This window comes from Macrosteles quadrilineatus, unplaced genomic scaffold (assembly GCF_028750875.1).
Source record: "Macrosteles quadrilineatus isolate MER2022 unplaced genomic scaffold, UCM_ALF_1.0 Scaffold_9__3_contigs__length_116548681, whole genome shotgun sequence".
Taxonomy (NCBI): domain Eukaryota; kingdom Metazoa; phylum Arthropoda; class Insecta; order Hemiptera; family Cicadellidae; genus Macrosteles; species Macrosteles quadrilineatus.
Window position 1 is genome coordinate 59,068,290 of NW_026542602.1, and position 21,268 is coordinate 59,089,557.

General features: G+C 37.6%; 1 protein-coding gene across 4 annotated transcripts in view; it reads right to left on the bottom strand.

Annotated features, from left to right (window-relative positions):
- Positions 1-21,268, bottom strand: part of LOC129002560 (transducin-like enhancer protein 4) — a 125,171-nt gene that overhangs the window by 70,737 nt on the left and 33,166 nt on the right. For all 4 annotated transcript variants that reach the window (XM_054430451.1, XM_054430450.1, XM_054430453.1 and 1 more), the window contains exon 4: positions 5,360-5,404. In XM_054430451.1, the coding sequence (XP_054286426.1) occupies positions 5,360-5,404 (45 nt within the window). The remainder of the gene's footprint in view (positions 1-5,359; positions 5,405-21,268) is intronic.

Below are 21,268 nucleotides of genomic sequence, written 5' to 3' on the forward strand. Positions count from 1 at the left end.
GTAAAATCCAATTCCGATCCCCCCCAAACAATATTTTACTGTTTTTTTGCATTTCTTTTATAATTCGATAAACTTTTCAGTAAACCTTAAAAAATCAAGACACGAAAACACGCAAGAATAAAGAAAGGAGGTAATGTGAAGTTAGTGCTATAATTTCCAAGTTGATGAATTATTTTTCTCCAAATTGTTATATTATTCAAGAACGCAGTCCAACTCACAGATTAACACTAAACCGAAGATCGAACCATATTTAACGTTAATTTTTGTATTCTAAATAGGTACAATTGATCTAAAATACAATATTATAAAGTACACCCTCTCTAGACCACGATGTGGTCGCAATCCCGTCCCCAAGTAAGGCAAAGCCAGCCCGGTGTAATGGAGGTTTAACAGGTGAGAGCTAGTAATTAGGGGTAAGTCAGCTCGGTTGTGGCGAGGGGGGTGGGGGGAGGAGGGGTTGTGGTCACGTGGTCAACTCCACTTCAACCCAGACCACATCTGTTATTAGCGGCCGTGTACATAGTACATTGTACCGTAACACATTCTAACAGTCACGTTTTGTGGTTAAACGGTTAGTGTGTTGTTCTAAGTCAAATAAACATGTGTAAGAATTGGCAATTACCTGTAATGTTTTTCAAATTAAATTTTTGTAATTATTAGTTTTCGACTAAAAAGTCTCGAAAAACCGCCTATGTTATATACAGCGCAAGTCTCAGAAAAAGTACAACACAGGCCTATGTCAGTTCAATTTGTAAAGAGTTTGACGGCTTTTATTTAACTCCACATCCCACATTTTTGTCGCGTTGTCGACATACTTTCTATTTCATGAATATTTAAGTTCAAGAGGTTTTTCACTATAATCAAGCAAGAGGGTTTTAGTGTGTTTCATTTACGACAAATGTTCCATATACAAAACCCACTTTCACCTCTCACTCTCTTGCACGAAGAAATGCAAAACAACAAAAATCCCCTAAGTTTCCACGCATAAACACCTTTCAACCCCCGTCTTAAGAGGGTTGAAACAAAGAAAAACAAGGTGGGAGGGTTTCATTTGTGTCGATATAAATTCAAATCCGAGGCGCGACTTGTAAAAGGTTCACGACAGGCGAGGAGTGAGGGGGACTTAAAGTGAGATGGAAAAGAAATGTGATAACCGAATCCAATCAGGACTTCGGCATTTCCAGCCGAGTGCGATATTGGATTTGCAGCGAGGGACGTCTTTTTCAAAGGATACGGAAACGCAAAAGATGAAAGCCTCTTGGAAACCTTCTATTTACCAACCCCTCAGACACGCTCCGGGGTTGCTTACGTACGACGAGTTGCTTAGGGGTGAAACGTTCTCTGCGAGTGTCAAGTCAATGTAGATGTGATAATACAGTCGTGAGCTTGCGTGTGTGAAACATGTCTTGAGGTTGATGTTGTATTTAGTTGCGAAACACCATATTTGTATGCTCTGACGTTACTAAAATTAGTTATAGTTTATACAATCAATTTGGAATTACAACCGATGCCTGGCTGGACTCTACAGTCACGACAGACGTAGCCAGAGTAGGCGTTACGGACGTAGTTGAGGACCGGCGGAATAACAGTTATTTGACAGTGTCGCGTCACGGTTGTTACCAGATTCTAATAAGCCAGCGTCACGCTGCGTGATGATACGAGAAGCTATGTGGAAATAAGTTTAAAATTTTCAATGAATCATGACGCATGATGCGCTATGATGTTTGACGCAGTGTGCCTTAAGCATGATTTTTGACGCGTTTTGATGCGCTGTGACTCTGAGTGTATTTTTGCCACTGGACCGACAATATTTTCCATTCTCGTGTTATTTCTCAGAGGCTACGAGGTTGTAAATTTCGCTCAAACAAACCTATAAAGTACTATTTATTACTCGATTTGTAGCAAAAATGAAAAACTTTTGTGGCGAAACCCTACAATTCTAACATAGGTACTGTGTAAGATTTTCAACATTTTCAGTATTCAGGAATGAATAAAAATATGAACTTTTATACACACACACGAACATGTATACAAACACACCCTGTTATATTGTTAACAATTTAATTGCCGAATTTACTTTTCTGTGTTCACCACCACACCGCTAACCAAACAAGATTGAAAATCAAGCAACGTCAATATGTATTTTGATTAGCTTTCAAACATCTTTAAGCACCGTCATGTAAAGCCCGCTACACACGGTCAGTTCGGTGTGTCAGTTTGGTGTGTTCACATCGAACTGACACACCGAACTGATCGTGTGTACGCCAAATTGACGTGAGCTCACATAAAAAAACTGAACTGATGGACTGATGAAAATTCATCATTTCGGTGTGACACACCGAACTGATGTCAGTCCGAAGTGAGCGTGTGTACCGCCGCGTCAGTTCAGTTAGTCAAATTTTGGTATTTGAGCATACGCAGCGTCATTATATATCCTATACCATAGATAAAACACACTTCCTTAGTAGAATTCTCATACTTAAGAATAAGCTGAAGAAAATTTATTTGTTAGTTCTGTCCGGTGTAGTGTAGATGTTATTTTTTGTTTACAGTTTGTTTATTGTCATTTAAGTCATATACAATTCTCAACAAATAATAACTTTAGTAATCATATCATTCTTTTTGGTATTGTGGGAAAGGTGAAAGAGATCCATCTCATCACCAACAAATCTGTCGTATGTAGGAAAATAAACATTGTTTGTTATGAAAATACATACGAACGAGTACGACTTCCCAGGAAGGGAAGCGTACCTAGGAGGATTTCACCCCCAGGTAGCACGTTGAACTGACACACCGAACTGACCGTGTGGATGCGAATGCTGCGTTCAGTTAGAAGTGACAGTTAGAAATGAACACACCAAACTGACTCACCGAACTGACCGTGTGTAGTGGGCTTAATAAACAGGTGATACAGATAAAAATTCCTCTAATACAAAAATTTACTTACATAAAACACAATATTAAACTCCGCAGCGCCATTTATCCCGAGTCGCTGAGATCGATCCGCGGGGGATGAAAGCGAGAGGGAGAAGGGAAGCAAGACACCCTTGGAGAGCTTTATTAAATCTCACTCGCTAATTACACTATTATTAACATGTTTTCCCTCCAATTAATTCCCGCCGTTTGTTTCTCCGCACACTCGACTTTGTTCCCTCGTCTAAGCGGCTCTAATGCTTAACCCTCCTCAAGGGTTGCGGTTAGGGTAGTCACCACCTTGCTCTCCGTGTTTGTGTTACGATGTTTAGAAGTTATCTAGTGTTTTGATTGTAATTTGGGGTAGATAAAGTTGTGTATTTCGCATAGAAAATAAGGTTTAGCTATGGTGAATAGCGATGTTAAACCAATATAATGAGATATTAAAATCTTATTGCAAAAAAATTACAACATGAACAAAATTTAAATCAATTTAAAAAAAATTTGATTGTACAATACTAACATAATTTGTTAATAAAGTAAATGTTTTTACAAAATTATCGGATCATCTTAAAATAACGAAACAGTAGTTGCCCTATTATCTAGGTGTACCTAAATAAGTAACACCATCACTACATCCACAAGGTCAAAAAATCTACTTAATATATTCACTAAGAGAAACATCACCACTTTTTCATTTTTTAGGGGGTTCTACTTTTTCTTGTTTGAAAAATTTGTTTACCTGAAAGAAATCGGAGTCATTATACATATACCAATAAATTTAGTTTCACTAGTAAAAATGCTAAATAATTAAATTTGAATAATATAATGCCCATGAAAATTCCTAAAAACACAAACAACGTATATTTCGTCCATTAACGCACACGGTGAAATCCCTCCTCACACACATAGACGAGATATACACACAAATTGTCTACAAACCCTACATCTCGCACCCTGTGTACCGTATCATATCTGTATTGTGAGGCCCCGCGATGTGTATACGGGTGAAGTGAGGTTTGCATTCAGCTCTGATGGTCTTATTATTCAGAGCCAGTGTCGCTGTCTGATGATATTATTATTCAGTGTTTCTCTTGTCAGGAGACGCCTGAAACCTACTGATAACATGCGTCAATGATAACACGGCACGGGGTGAAAACTTCTACCCGACGTTGTCACAATGTATGATAGTCTCATTCATAAGTTTAAAGTTTTTAAATTTGTCAAAATTTACGTCTACTATGAAACTAAAATATTTAACAAACCTTATAAAGGTATTCACAATAAACAACTGCATCTGTTATTTAGTTTTCGTCAAAGAAAAAATATATAGGAGGAAACTCACTGCGCTAATCTATAGGGGTACCTATAGGGCCTTAGAAAATTCAAAGTGTAAAACCATAGGCGCAGAACAGTAGTGTAAAGTATTTGATTGTTAAACGGAAATGTGCGTTGAAGAATTATATATATTTACAATTGTCTATAAAATGGACAAAATAGTCATATAAATGAATTATATTTGTAAAATTTCCATACTAGTGAGTGTACAAAAGAGTGTTTGGCTGAACTCTTATTCCAACAGATGAGGGGTTGTATACGCACGTTTGATCATAATTTCTTCAAATTTGGTGAATTTTAACATGTACCTTGCAGATTATTAAATTAAACAAACCGCAAACAAAATATAAAATATTTAATCCCAATTAAAATATATTCTTAAAACATTGGACCAACATTTACCAGGAATACAAAGTAGACAAAAGTGAAACTCTTAAGAAACCCAACTAGTGAATTAAAACTTAAAATACAAACAGCCAAAACAAAGACCAATATAAATCTGCAACTTAAACAAAGACTTAAAGAAGAAAGTCACTTATATTCTAAAAAATTGCCCGGCTGTGCGAAAAGTTGGCTGTTATTCGTTAATTTGCGAGGCGAGAGCCAAGGGTAAAAGCCAGTTTTTCCTGATTAAACGGAATAATTAAAAGTCCCTCCTTGAAGTCCGTATTGCTCAACTTTATGTAAATGTTTCTTCTCAGAGTTTTAATAAGTGACTGAGAGAGTTTTCTAAACACGGTATAAAGAAGCCGAGACGGGCCCCTTATTCCTCCCCTGTCTCCACCCCTAGCAGTTTCCTGACGGGGAATTCATAATTCCCCCCCCCCTCGCTCTCCACAATTAGTTTGTCTCAGAAGAACAATTTAGCACGATGCCTTAACGGTTTTAAGCAGCTTGTTAAATTCACCGTATTTCGCTCTCCGCTGTAATTTGCGAGTGGTAAATCTCTTTTGGGGTTTGACGATTATAAAGCCCGTCCCTCTGTTTAATATTTCATCCAAAGTATATGTAACTGATTTGTATTCGTTAGTGGTAGATTAATGCGTTCGTAAACATAAGGTAGAAAATATAATGGTTTTGTACTAAAATAGATATGCAATGTGTTTACCTGTTTGTGCATCTCTACATTGAGCCCATATGACATCTCGTAATACTGGAAAATAAAACAAGTTATATTAAAACATGTTTCAACGATTAACAAACATTAGATGCAATCAAAATTCGGAATAATCAAAACTGTAGATATATATATAATTGTTTTGTACTTGACAAAATGTTACCTAATTGGGGACTATTCAACTGCAAAACTAAAATTTTGAATTGATTTCACATTTAAAAACTTTCAACTTTTGAATACTCTCATGTTAAAAATTTGAATTCATTTAAAAAATTAATTTATATCAGTAGAATAATCGTCAATCAGGTATAATTAGGAAATGTAACTTTTGTTTAACAAATATTAAACCTAATCTGAATTTGAATAATTAAATCAACTTAAATATTGATTTTATTCCTTACTTATAAATTTACTTTATTTACAATCGTATTTAATTTAATCTAAGACAATGCATTGTAAAATTGTAAAACAAAAGGTGTCTATCCTCTTCATTTTTTATTTTATTTTAAATTAAATAATCAGAATGAAGTGTACAACATGAAAAGGTCTGTCAAAAAGGCAAAAATGTATTTCCAATCATACATTTTAATCTTATGCAACTCTAACAAATGTTAAGAAACACTTAAAGGCTATTAAACAGCTATGTTATTTTAAAACTATTTTCTTCCAAACAAACAGTTATGTCTATTAACCAACAATCACCACACATGCAAGCAGGAATCTTTACTAAATGCAGCCAGCTGGTTTTATAATTACTCGGGAATTTAATTAATTGAGGAATCGACTCAATTAATAAAATAGCAGCATGCTTCGTGCATTACAATTAGCGTTACTGGTAATTACAGAACCATGCACAATTGCACATGCGCAATACAACATTGCCTGATCATCGGCTACTAGGCGGTCTTGTAGTACATCAGGCCGCCGCTAGGCGTATGCAGCGCTACTGTAGGACTACCTAGAACTACTGTGGCTTAATACAGTACCTAATCTTGCCATATCCTAATTCACAATAATTGTCATGCTAAAAATTATTCGTGTTGCAGGCAAACATTTTTGAACAAATGAATGTATTGTAATAAAAGGGTGACAAGTTTTTGAAAAAAAACTTAAATTTAAATTACAAATTATTTAATTGCACAGTCAAAGTTAGGGGTTCGGTTAGGTCGTAGATAATATTTAACTCAATTACTTTGGGATTAAGCCTACATGATTATGTTATGGTAAATAGTTGAGCGAGACCCCGAGACCTAGATACGTTAGACTTACCTAAGATATATTAGAATTTCGAGAATTAAAAGCCCTAAACATTGTCTTCTCAAGTTTACCAATCAGACTGGGACATTTTTTTTAAGAATGATACAATTTAATTTTTAGTTAATTTGCAACTAGATAATACATTACAGAACAGATTACCTCAACGTAGACTACTAGGTCGGGGGTGAAATCCTCCCAAAATTTGATGATTTTACATTCTACAGTTTCCGACTCGCATTTTATTTAAATTTTCAAACAGTTTTAGAACATCCCCAATTTTATCTAACAGGACCATTAAAACAACAAATCTTACCCTTATCACCAAAACAAACACCCCCAAATTAATTGCCCACCCCCCTATTTGATCGAACGATGTATAAAACATGTAATAAACCCGCTCATTACCATTCCATTTTGTTTAACGGCTCTACTCGGAAAACGAGTTAACTACCTATAAACCCGGGCAGTCCTTGAATAGGCATCGCTTAACGGCCGAGTCGGGAAGCGGTCGAAATTATGTTTTATTGCCTACTTTATCGCTCAGTTGAAGCAGTAAAGCTCGGCTTTAATATCCCCCAGTTACTGCTTGAGGCTGACAATCAAGCGTAGATTTACACCCTTGTATGCCGTAGTCAACCGCTCACCGCTCACTGTACAAGTTAACCTGATTTCACGTCCGTTAACTGAGTCTAGGCTAGGCCTTTGTGGTCGCCACTTGACCTGAAACTCAATTTATTCGATTATTTGAGTCTTCTGTTTTACGAGTTTAGTAAAAATGTTAATTTTGGTACGTAGCTTGTCATTATCATACACTAAACTAAACCTAACCTAACCACCACAGCACACTGTTAAAAAGTGGTGGACCGTCCTCTTTTTTGGAAAATATCGATAACAGAAGATCAATATTTATATCGAATGGAATATTATTATCGATGTTTTATATCGAATGACATTTTTATCCAAAAGTATTTCGTAGGTTCTCTGCGAACTGTACTGTAATACATCAGCAGCTCATTGCAAGACAGTATGTAGGCAGAGGCAGACACGGCTGAGTCGTTTGTAACAAGTATATCCGCGCAGTTCTCAGTCTCTGTTTGTTGTTTGTTGTTTGCTGTTTACGATTATGGTTCGCCGCAGTTGCGATCGCTTGTGTTTGTGTTTATACATCGTCACCTTTCATCACCTCGTGGATTGCATACTAGTTTCCTAACTCCATCATGTAGGCCCTAACATAGGAATTCAACTTGTAACATGTAAATCGTAGAATTTGCCATTTTCTATTTCAAATAGTTAACATGAATTTAAAAATAGATGACCCCCATACCAATCTTAAATCCTTTATTTTTAGCAGGGTAAAAATAAAGCAAAAAGTAAATAATCAAGATGAACTATTTTTTAGCAAAAACGTGAGTGACCTCCACTTATGCTACTTGAAAACCATATCCGCATGGGTTAGGTTATGCGTTTAGGAGAGGTTAGGTTATGTTAGGTTAGGTTAGGCGTGGTTAGGTTAGGTTTGGTTGGAACTGAGAAATAACCTAAAATTTGAGTCTGTAAGTGCGTTATGTTCATGGCGTGTTAGTCGGCGTGGCATTGACGCATGACGCGTGAACCGTTGTCACAGTCCGTAGTTGAGGAACCACGCCACGGGCGCGCCACCGTAACGTTGCGCCATGTTGCAGTGTTGCGCGACGGAGCCAGATCCGTGTCGGGCCCTAATGAGCCCATTGTAGCCGCTGCACGCTTTATGCTTTCACGAAATGTCGTTAATTTAATTTCAAAATCCGACCGAGTAAATAATTCGATACCGTTGGCTACACTGCAATCGGCGTCGCGGTAGGTGCTCTCGTGGCCAGAATAGAGGAGTACAACCTACTTTGGTGTAGATGTCGGCCAAAATGTATAATCAGGTTATGTATAATCTGGGTTGTCTGTACATTGCTTGATTTTTCTGGGTATGAAATTTTTTTTTTACTTTTCCTAATTACTCTTTATATTTCCCGGTGGTACTAACTAGGTTCATAATCAAATATGCTGTTGTAGGTTTTTAAGACTTGATTTTTTTGTATTAATTGATCTAATTTAAAATAAAATTAACCTAACCTATCCCAACCGTATACAAAATATTTTATTATTATATGACTTGCTTAGACAAATCTAAAGTAGACTAACCTTCCAACATGAGAAAACCATACAACAAATATGACAATATTATAAATTAACTAGATTTTGAACTACTGTAATATCATTTTTATACTTTGCCTAACATACCTATGAAAACGTGGCATTAGCCTATAAAAAATAAACCTTCACCTAAGTACTATGGAGAATAATTTAATTAATTGTCAAATTTTCTAATGATGATATTTCTTTAAATTAACTCAATTTCTTAGAAAACTGTTAAGACAGTTTGGGATGAACACAGCTTGATTGGTATATAACTCATTTAGCAGAATAACAACAACGACATTCACAACAATCTATATAGAATTCCGTGTATACAACGTAATCTCGTGAAATACACGAAATATCCGCAACACGTAAATTGCACTCCAGTTATCAATTAAATACAATTGAGAGAGGAACGCGCGCTGCGGACCGTGGCAGGCCACAAACACTGTATATTGTATTGTTCATTGAATCCTCACTCCTTGCCGCTCATGTGTTTATTACGATATTAATTGAATTCGGAAATTGACTGAATTGACCTGCGTTGCCGACACCGTTGAAAGAACGAGAGTTCACGATATTGTAATGTTTGAAATAATATATGACTTTTACAAGGATAATCCTTCAACAACAATTTCAGTGTTTCAAAGTTCTATATTTAAAGTTGCAGGAAAAACTTCAGAATGAAACAAGCGTACCATCAATGGTACCATCTAGTTAAAGAACCTAAATCAACTTAAGTACAATTTTATATAACGTACAAACGGAAACTTCTGTAAAATCGACACATCCAAGACTTGTAATCGGTTTTAAAATATGTTTACCCCAAAATTGCATGAAAACATCCGGGATAGCGTCATTATAAAATGAGTGATCGGCCTTTTGTCATTAACAAAATTGTTCCGAATTTCCTGGGCCTATGCAAAATCCACGCACTGTTGCCCGGTTGTCAAAGTTCACAATTCCTGGGTTTTGCCGTTTCCCTGCTGGACACCCTGTAGTTTCTACAAATCGGGAGTGAGTTGGTATAGAAGTAAAACGCAAGCCTTCCATCCTTGAGGTTATGGGTTCAAATCAAGCCAATAAGCAATTAATTTTCATCCATGTGATAATACCGCGAATCTTAAGGTGGAATGTGTAAAACCATATCCATACTATTGTCCTAAGATGTGAAGCTGTAGCCTACTGAAGGCACAACTGATACTGATGTGTCAACATCGTGGTGTAGTGTGTAGTTACTAGAACAGCCACTAGTAATCTGTTGCAGGGATCGCCGGACAGCGAGAGGCGGTAGTTGAGCTAGTGGGCGGTGTTTGCCGTGTTTGCTCGTTTAAGCGATAGTAGTTGTATAATGACTGTTCTGCTACACAGCGCCGAGTAGTCGTCTGATCACAGTGTTTATCTCCCAGTATGGAGTGGGTGGAGGTGCTCAACTGTAACACGGTCGGTTACACCTCAATTCTTACTATTTAGGGCTTGATCCCAAGGACCAAACGAACTTTTGATTACCTGTAACTCGGAAGAAATCAACTACAAAACTTGTTAAGGTGTACAGTTAACCGGTATTTCGTGAACGTTAGAATAGGTGAGTATTAAAGTTTTACAACGAAGACAATATTTACAGCTCGAGTAAAAATAAAAATAAAATCAACCATACATTTTGGAACCTTTCCCATTACTATTACTATGTTTTACAGATTTACATGTTATACAAACAATTCAAGATTAGAGTGAGGTTAAGTTGTGTTAAAGTAAGTTCGTTAGGATAGGTTAGGACGGGTTAAGCTGGGTAAATTGTAAGTTGAATTAGGGCATGGAATGTTAGGCAAGTTGGATTAAGTAAAGTTGTGTTAGGATAGTTTTGGATAGAATTGAGTCATAAACTAAAACATCATTTGTGTATTGTTACATGAAAATATATAAGATTACATACGTGAATGGCACGACAAAATAACTGTCCAGAGATGGGAATTATAGATATTTCACAACAGAAACAACTAGAGGACCTCACTATTGTGGTGTAGCGTTGGCCACGAGGGAGATGGAAGATAGCGACTCACACGACCGAGACGAAGACGAGGATAACATCGTGCTTATCTTTGTCACTGTCAGTTGCGAACTTTACAATCGTTTCTTGCATACAGAATTTACTGGTGTGTCTTATTGGCAATATACCACGAGCATGAACAAAAAAATATTATAAATGACAAACGTAGAGCTATACTATTTTTTTGGAATGATGTTATTTTGACATCTATAATAATTACCTCATAGGGTTTGACATTGAAAGAGTGTGAATTCACAAAACTGCTGGCCGCAACATAAAAATGGGACAAATGTAAAGTCATTGATTTAAATATTTTAAGCCACGCGCATTATTTTAGAAATTTGATAGTCTTTTTTGTCGAGCGGTTTCTTTCTTTCAAAACGATTTTTGTAGATAATAAAAAGAATTGAAAGAGTGTGAATTCACAAAACTGCTGGCCGCAACATAAAAATGGAACAAATGTAAAGTTATTGAGTTAAATATTCTAAGCCACGCGCAATATTTTTGAAATTTGATAGTCTTTTTTATCGAGCGGTTTCTTTCTTTCAAAACGATTTTTGTAGATAATAAAAAGAATTATTGACGAAATAAATACAAATTATCTACAAGTTGAGGATAGCTACACCACTTTAAATGTGGAATAGATCTTAACTACCGTTGTCTTGTTTCTCTTGCAACCAATTTTTTGGCGAGATGTCAAAAGCATTATCTTTAGTCTTGGAATCATAAATCGTATCTCTATTTCTATGCAAACTAGTTTTTTATAGCATTGACAAACATCAGGCAATGTGATAAAAAGCTAAACGATGAGTGTTATTTTCAACAGTGTGCTGCAACGCTCACGACATCAGCACATAAAGTCCGCAGATTTTATCTTATTTTTATTTGTTCAGCAAGCAATTAATTACCATTCCCGACACTCAGGCAACATACTGTGACACGGCGACATCCACGTAGTTCCCGACCGTCACGCTAGGGTGCTCTGTCACGCCCAATTACCCGCCACATTCTCCCGCGATAACTGCCGCCGACCGCCGACAAAATGGAGACAAACTGGTCTTTGGCGACGCTTTTAAAACAAAATCGCGCGTAATGGTCTCTGGTAAACCCGCTGTAAATTCTTGCAGACGTTTTATCAAGTCTGATATATAGTTGTACAGGCGGCCGCCGCGAGCCGTGGCGCTGCAATCGCTAATGTGTTACGTTGAATTTAATTTATTTCCCTGTCACATGTGGTTGGTTGTATCTCCATTGCGGCGAACGCCATGTGAGTAATCCTCTACATGTCTTATTTTTTATGTTTAAAATAGTTAAATGTATTTGATTGTGAGATATCCGTCGTCTTACTTCCTTAGTGATTAGTGAATAAATGAAATTATAGAAAACTAAAAATTTAGAAACTTTTAAAATTTAAGGAACATAACGGTTGTTGATGAATGTTTAACTGTTCATCAACTCATCATGCACAATAAATTAGTAAAATTAATCACAAAAATCCATTTATATTTTAAGTTTTGTTAGTTATTTTTTGGTAATAATCCCTATTATTGGTATATACGTTTCCTGTTAAGTGTTTCCTATTTACCTAATCGCCACCGTTATTTTCCTAATCGTTTGACAGATAAACGTTTCCGCATACGCTGAACACTTGTCACGAACCAAAACAGCCGCGGGCGGTTTGTGTACGACAGCAATAATTTGTAAACAAAACTGTCCCCGCGGCGCGGTCGTCAAATATCTGAAAAACAAAAACAAAAATGACGAGACAACTCCCCCGGAGCGCTACATCGTTGATTACAGTATAAAAACACGACACGACACGACACGCACACACAAACACAGCTCGAGGTCACGTGACTACATCCACATGATACTGAGTCTGTATTGTAAATATTCTGAGATGGCATTTGAGCTTAACTTGCTGATAGTTATATGAACTATCGCTTATCTGACTGATTACTATCTAAACTGTCGCTTATCTGACTGATAGTTATCTGAACAATCCCTTGACTGATCATTATCTGAAATGTAACTTATCCGAATTTCGTTATCTGAACTGAACTAATTCACTGATTATTATCTGAACAATCCCTTATTCGACTGATCGCTATCTGAAATGTAACCAATCCGAATGTTGTTATCTGAGCTGATACTTCACTGATATTAACATTTTTCCACTTTCTTCCGCTGAACGTTCTCTGAACAGTATTCACTTGCTCTAGTTACGATTAGTTGTATTTTATTTTCGCGGTAGGAGGATAGGTGGTATTGCTATAACACTTAGCATAACGTATAGCACCGGAGTGTTACAACGCAACGAATGGAGTCTGTTGTTTTTTAATGAGCTGAGCCAGCCACCCGCCGCAAAAACCTACCCTCGTTAAATTTATTTATCACATCGCCCTAATTGAACGCGGAAATGGGCTGTGAAGTCGATGAAAACATTCGGTGCGTCCGCGTTCACCCCCGCCCCCGGCCAAGTTAAATTTGATTAAATGCTTCGTGACCTGGACCCGCTTTTAGGGAGGGAAAAACGTATAAATGTTAATTTGGAGCGTTTTTGCTACAATCTCCGCGATCAGATTTGATTAAAACCGACCTAATTGGACGAATTTGTTATTTAGCAACCTTTGTCAATGACGTAGCTCTTTTATTGATGGCGTTGATTGCATAGGGAATAGCCCGTTATGAAATTGATTTATTTACTGTAATAATGTACGTAAAAGTGGATATATTCTACCTGAAGATTTAAATGAAAGCATTAACCAATAAAATAAACCATCGATTCATTTTGGTTATAATTTGTCACACAACTTTTCACCACAAAAATGTTACATACAAACACATAATAATATCAACCCATTAAACGTATAGACTATTCGTCAACAATTAATGAGGACAATTAATCCAACCACCGCAGTCGGAGCATCCAGCTACATAATTAAACCAGACAGATTAAAAACAAACAGTGGCAGAAAAACTTAGGATTCCGGTCCTTAAATAATAAATAACGCGGGAGAAAACAAGCGCCGGCAAATTACTATAATCTACGCTATAAAAGCGGTCGGCGGCATTAGCTGCGGTTAACATCGTGCAGCGCTCCTAGCGGCGGACTTGTTAATCGCGTGCAGCGCTCCATGCGGCGGACCTGGGGATCACTATCGATGTCTTTGTCGCCCTCGTGTGGAGGCTACGTACAATATGAGTCTCATTGTACGTAGCCACCAAGCAACAGTGCCTCTTTGTCATTGTTAACAATTAATTGCTCGCTCCGCGACTCTGCGCTCTTTAGACCCGATTGATCAGACCGCAAATTCTTTTGTTTTGCCGCGATTCTTTACAAATTGTCATTTTGGAACTCGTAGTAACTGAGCTGGCGTAGTGATTAGAGCGCGGGACTTCAGTCCCTGAGGTCCCGGGTTCGATCCCCGCCAAGTCACCAATGGATTTATCTAAGTGATAATGCCGCAACCCCTAGGTCTAGCCTGAAGTAATGTGAAAAACAATCGTCATAGGACAAAAAAAACACACACACAGACATCATAACATTTTTGATGATAACTTTTTGAGATGTTTACATCGAATTTAAAATTGTGCATTTTTTCTTCTCGACAAGAATACAAAATTGTTAAAAAAAACATTAGTCGAAACTTGAAGCCGAGCAAACTAAACATCAGCACCCATTAGTCAATGGAAGTAATTAACTAACTTAAGACACGATCTACCAAAGCATAATTTTCCCCATTAAAATTGTTTGTAAGAACGCAAAACATCAAATAGCAGCGAAGAACATAATCGTGACGACAATCACATTACAGCAATCACGGGGGAGGTTAATCACAGAGGAAAGTTTTCAATTGCGGACGCAAATGGGGAAAGTCGCAAACGTGTCTTGACGGCCGCAAACGATAATCGTCGCACGAATTACATTTCGGCGACCTGTAATCATCCTTTACCTGTTCTTGGCGAAATTGTTTTAACAGGATCCATTATGGTTGTGAGTTTAACACGTATAAATGTTCCAACCACTTAAAACGTGATAACTTAGCGGTAATTGAATTTGGATACAAACGGGTAATATTTTATTGTACAATCGAAGTATGATGAATGTTGTTTTTAGGTTAGCTCAGATTACTGTTCCTATCTTAAAGTATCCTATCAGTATCCTATCATACACCGTTCTTCATATTATTTAGCTGAATTAAAATTGGACACGGCTGTCCTTGATTATTGGAGTTTTAATGCATGGTCCTAAATTACAACCAGCTGGTTTGAGTCACGTCCACAAGATATCTTACTTCATTTGAGTCACAACTTGCTTGATCACCACAAAAATTTAACTTTTCGTCAATTTATCAATTTTACATGGCATAGCCTACAACACGATTGCTTAAAAAATATACTTTCGATGAAGTAATGCTTCGTATAAATTAATTTGATTTGGTCGTTCAACTGGTGTGTCGAGCAAGTGGATTTTCGAACAAACTGTACATATTTCAAACACCGTTTTCATATGCATTTTAACTACTATATTTGCATCCCCATTTCAATTGACAAGGTAACAACATTTAAACGTACATAGAGTTCGATTTACCATCTGGCAAGCAAAATCAATGTTAGTGTACCTCTAAGGAGAAATAAAGCCACACACACCAGAGTGTAGGTTTGAGGTTAGGACCAAAACACGTACACCGCAAATGGCGTACTTTCCCTCGGGGGTTATAACAGAACCGCAGCGTATAGCGTATACAGCGTCTACCGCACCGCCACATGTAAGTATCTCTTGTGTGTGTGCGTGTGTGTGTGTAGGTCTAAGCAAATGTTTAACAGCCAGATAGCTCCAAGTCCACCGTCGTGTTCCCTTCTCCCAACACGCCACTTATCTTCCTACTTGTTTTCCCACTCCATTATCGAGCCTCTCTCTCACACACACTCCAGAGTCAACACGCCTGCTGCCGCGTCATTTACATTTGCTCAGTCTCCGTTTGACGAGTGGATACGGTTCGACCTGGAGTTGTGTAAATAATTACCTTCTCAACGAGTTTGGTCCTCAGACTACTAGAGTATACACTTGCGAAAGTCTTGGTTTCAATCCGTTAATTCGCCGATTCTTTTTCCTTTGATTTTATTCCTACAATTTAAAATGCTCTTTTAGTTACTGAACATGAATCGCATAGTTTGCATCGCATTTCGCCAGCACTCAGTATTTCGTGAGGACTTTTTCTCGATCTCTTTTGATCTTATCCGAGGATTTAAAACAGAAAAGTAAAGTGTTCAGACCTAGGTCTCGTACCTGTCAAGTGTCGTACTAATATAAAAAGGTCAATGAACCTTTTTCAAGGTACGGCTGCACCGAGCGCGCTTGGCACTTGGTGTGGGAATTATACGAATAATTTGTATCATGCAAACACGAACTTAAAATTTGTATTAAAACAATAATTTGTAAAGCTTTGTTCTAAAGGCGTTGCAATAGTACAACTTACAAATTTAAAAAATATGAATATGATATAACACAAAAAAATTGGCAAAACACGAGTGTGACTGGTATCATACATAAATAAACCTGAGGATATAAATTCACCAACTCCTCTGTACAAGCCACACAGCGAGTCGTGGTGATAGTGGGAGACTGAAGTGTCTGTAGTGTGTGTAACACGGTCAAACACTGTATGATAAATTGATCCGTGTTCAGAGAGCCTCTCGTAGCTTCCAGACACTTGTAGTGCTAATGCGACAAGATAAGAGGAGATGATAATTAGCCTATCTGGTATATCGGTGATCTCCCCTCTCCCCCCCCCCCCCAACACCCACGGGTGATCGTTGATGGGTACAAGAGTCATCTGGGTGTGATTGGGTGACCTACAACGCCACTAGTTGTGTTGTGTTCAAGTTGTATGGGCGATTAACGCTCGCGTCTTTGGATTTGTCGCAGACCAATTATTTTATGTTCCCTCCACCACGACCATTTCAGCTTTCCGTTTATTCTACGTCATTTAAAATATCAGTACTGTATTTAAAAAGAGTTGTCCGACAGGTCATTTGGTCGTCAAGCCATTTGACTGACATGTAAAATTAAATGCGAAAAACTACTACTGTGTGGACAACTTGATCGGAAATTCTGTCGACTTTCATTTAAACTTAAAAAATAAGGAAAACTACTGTCGACTAGATTGTGGGTTTGACGTCTGGAAGGCATTGGCTCTACGTAATTTATAACGACTATTTTACATTTACCCCAAGAATTCTTTATAAAGCAGTTAAGGGCTTAGAAGCACCATGAATTCTGCGATCTTTTCAAGTAATAGTACATCGTTAGCAAGACGTAGATGGTCAAGTAAGATTAGTAGTTTCACTTGTGACAAATCCACCGACAGAAAGTTCCCAGTTCCCACATTTGGCAAGACCGGTGACGCGATAGTGGCGCTCCCAGCGGCGGCGGGAGAGAGTGGAAACAATGTGACATCACGTGACGCGGACACGGTTACCGCGGGAATAGGTCAACCGAACATAACCTCAAAATGCCACCTGATCGAATCTCGTTCGTTCCAACTGAGCGCCAAATAGAACGGCTGCACGGAGCGCGCTTGGCACTTGGTGTGGGAATTATGTGACAGTATTGAATCGTTCGAATGTTACTGATCATTGGTTGAAACAAATGGCTCGTTCCAGTTTAGATTTGACACAATGGATTGTTACGTTTCAAAAGTTCTTCTGAATTAGAGTACCATCGACACAATTTTGTTACCGGAACCTTTGGATCAAACACGGATTAAGCTGGAATTACAAAAAGTTTTTCTCGAATATTGCCCTTGACAAGACTTTAGACCGATAATGGAGATAAAGGAAAAATTGAAGGGAGGTCATCCGATAGTTTATCATTTTATCCGAACTTCCTTCACTTCGGACGACTTGTATCTCCAGGCCAGGTGCATTAATCAGGCATTAATGATCTACAGCATTTCACTATCTCTAGAACCTGATCAAGCCATTGACCGATCTTTTTCCTGATACAAACTATTTCTTTCTTCTTGAACGAACTTGAGTTTAGGAGTGAAGACAGAAACGCAAACACTTACAAAACCTTCCAACATCTTTTACCCACGGCCTCTAAGGCTATTACACCCTGCCGTCCCAGACATACTACAACACTCGGCGGCCTAATGACGTGGCCCAGGGCGGAGGCCGGCTATCAACATGATCGTATAACGCCCAGGGCGCGCCGCTCTCACCTGCGCCCTCCAATTAAAATGGCCGCTGATTAAAGTAGTCAATTAATCCCGCTAATTGGCGGAGTGTAGTAGGTAATTGATTGGGCTCCATTGTCCACCTTTGACATGCCTTTGTACGCGCGGCCGCTGCCTTTGTTCATTACTTCATTACCTTCAGAAAACTATCGAGGCGAACTGTTTGAACTGTTTCGTCAGTAACTTATAAAGGGGATATCTGTGGATTGGAAAGTTATTGTAAATAATTACGTGGTATCAAAACCCTAACGAGGTAAATATCTGTATACGAATTTGATATTTCCTATGAATTCATCCACATTCAAGTAAGGATATAGGTAACCTACGGCGTGGCAAGTCTAGTTGTTGAGATTTGGAACTTTTGTCCTTAAGTCCCGGGTTTGAATCCGATCAAACGCAAATTGTTTTACCTAAGTGAACAGCCTTACCAGGTGGTTCGAATCCCACCTCAAACGGTTAGTTCACCTATCTAGAAAAAGGTTGATACGAATTGCTAATGAAGAAAACTTTTTTACATTGGATAGTTAGACATTAGACAATTACATTAGACCCTTCCACTAAAAAGCCACATGCATTTTATTCGACGTGAGGCCGAATCAGCAATTAATTCAACAATGATAATCAACACTTAAAAATGAACAAACTCATGTTTTCAACTCAATGAAGAAAAATTTTTAAGATTTATTTTATGCAAGTTGACACTACTTCGTAAGTTATTTTAAGTCCTAGACACATCAGAATTACTGTCCCATCACGTCAAATACACGAAGAGATTAATCAGTTAAACACAGACCTGACACTTGACACAACGTTACGTAACAAATTACAAGAACGATTAAGAGCAGAACAAGTTTACACACGAGAGATTCACAGCGTTAATAAATTGGCGCGAAATAAACCGGCGGGAGCGCGGAGGCGGCAATTAATTTGGTTTGAGTGGGTGTCACTTGGCGCGCTGGTGCGGCTGTCTTTGGTGGTCTTTGGTTGAACACCTGGTCCACGTCATGCTCGACGCTCCCGAATGTGGTAATTGTGATTGAATCACGCTCTGCTGAGCGCACTATGGCTCCATTTAGGTTTAATACATTTTGATTAAAGTTTTATGATAGCATTTCGGTTAGATGAGAATAAGTGTCCAACAACCATTTATTTATTTATCTTAAGGAAATTGTTGAATGTTTTTGATCAACAAGTCTTACCACTGAACTGTATTTAGTAGCATGATCTACCGCTATCAGAGTTAAAGTGTGTGTATGAAGCACTATAGATTAAACATTTAAAAAACTTTATGTTTGTATGTCTTTAATGAAAGAAATTTACCAAAACAAGCTCGTGACGTTTCGGTGTAGTGATAAGTAGCTTGTCATACACATAAAGCGATTGTACAAAACATTAAACAAACAGATAAGAGCTAAAAAACACAAAAAACTTGTCATTGTACGTATCGCCTCTATAGAAAACTTTTACAACTAAGCATTTATATTTATAACACGGAAAAACAACTTTGCCAAAATTACTACGAACTATAATCAAGGATAAAATCAAACAACAAACTGCACAACTCTACAGAATAAAATTAAATATAAAAAACTACAATAAGACTTTTAGGAACAAAACCCCAGCGAATACGAGCTTTATCTTGATTGATTACACAACAAACAGGTAGGATAGAGTAGACCAAAATAATAATAACAAACTGAGTAGGCCTATTTAGAAAAATTGTTGTTTATTGTAAAATTATCTCCTCAAGCGCTACAATAAACCAGCAAAACCGCGTGCAATGAATTCCACGAGTTGCGGCGGGATCGGCATGCAAATTCCCTCCAAAAACTGGAACTGAAGACATTGAGTAATTTATTTCCCGCGTAATTGCACAGCAAGGCGATTAATTCGACAAAAAATGTAGTCGAGCAAGTCCAGAGTGGCAGCCGAACGCATAGTAATACACAGGTATTGCGAGGACTTGTACTGAAGCTGCATATGTAAATAGCTTGTGCATAAACATATGCATTTAATATAAAAAGTCTTGACTTACACCATAATTCAGGACACTCAGAGCAACATTAAGTATATATTTAATGAGGTTTAAGCGTAGTTGCAAAAAAGTCTGCATGTTTTGGAGTGTGCACTATTATGCATACGTACACATGCTAGTATTTTGAAAACTTTTTTATATGCATGCAAACAGCAAACTTACCGTATGATGAAATTTTAACAATACAAGTGTATAAAATCTTTAATACAATTCCCCTTTCGACAGGTTACGTGCAGGATTTGATTAGACGAAATTCGGAAACCCGAACAGGTTAACAATGAGTGTGCATTTAACAGGGTTTGATTTAATTTATTTAAAGAACGAATGCGAGGGAATAAATTGCAGGACTCTAAAATGAAATGCTCTCTTGCCTTTTTAAGGGAATTGACGAAAGTAATGTTACAATCTGGTACAATGAGGGAGGTGATGATACAAACTGTATACAACCTTGACTTCTCAGTCGCCATTGTATGTAAACCACGGTGTAGACTTCTTAGGGCCGCTTTCCCCAAATCAAGTTTAACTCTGATCGCGGTTTAAACTCTAGTTTAACCTCAGATTCACTTTCCCCAAAATAATTTCTCCGTTTAAACTAGGTTTAAGTTAACCCTAGGGGTGAGGCTGGTTTAACTGGCGATCCGTGGGTTAACCCAGGAGAGAAGAATAATAGCTTGATTTTGATTGGCTCTTGGCTGACTTGTTACGTTCGGCAGACGGCAATGGACGGCAATGGCAAATATCCTTGTTTTAAATTTGACATAACCTAAAATAAATTGAACTGGAAATAAATTAAAAATAACAAACCAGAACCTATGTAGACAATTAATTAATTCATGACTATTTCAAATTTAAAGATATAAGGCTACAGATATACAGTAATGGTTTTAAGGTTTTTAAATGCGTAGAGTAGGCCTAAATTATTATATTTTCGGTAGGTGGTATCGTAGTTGTGTACAATCGATAGGTTACCTTGTCCACAGCAACGCAACAGTGGTTGGAAAGTTTGCTCATAAGAAGCCTTTTGGTTTGATTTTATTTTAACACGAGTCTTACATTACACAAAAGTAAATATTAAACATTCGGGCCTAACCACTAGTCTATTATTATCATGTGTAAATTAACAACTACTGCAGTACGCCTAAAATTAA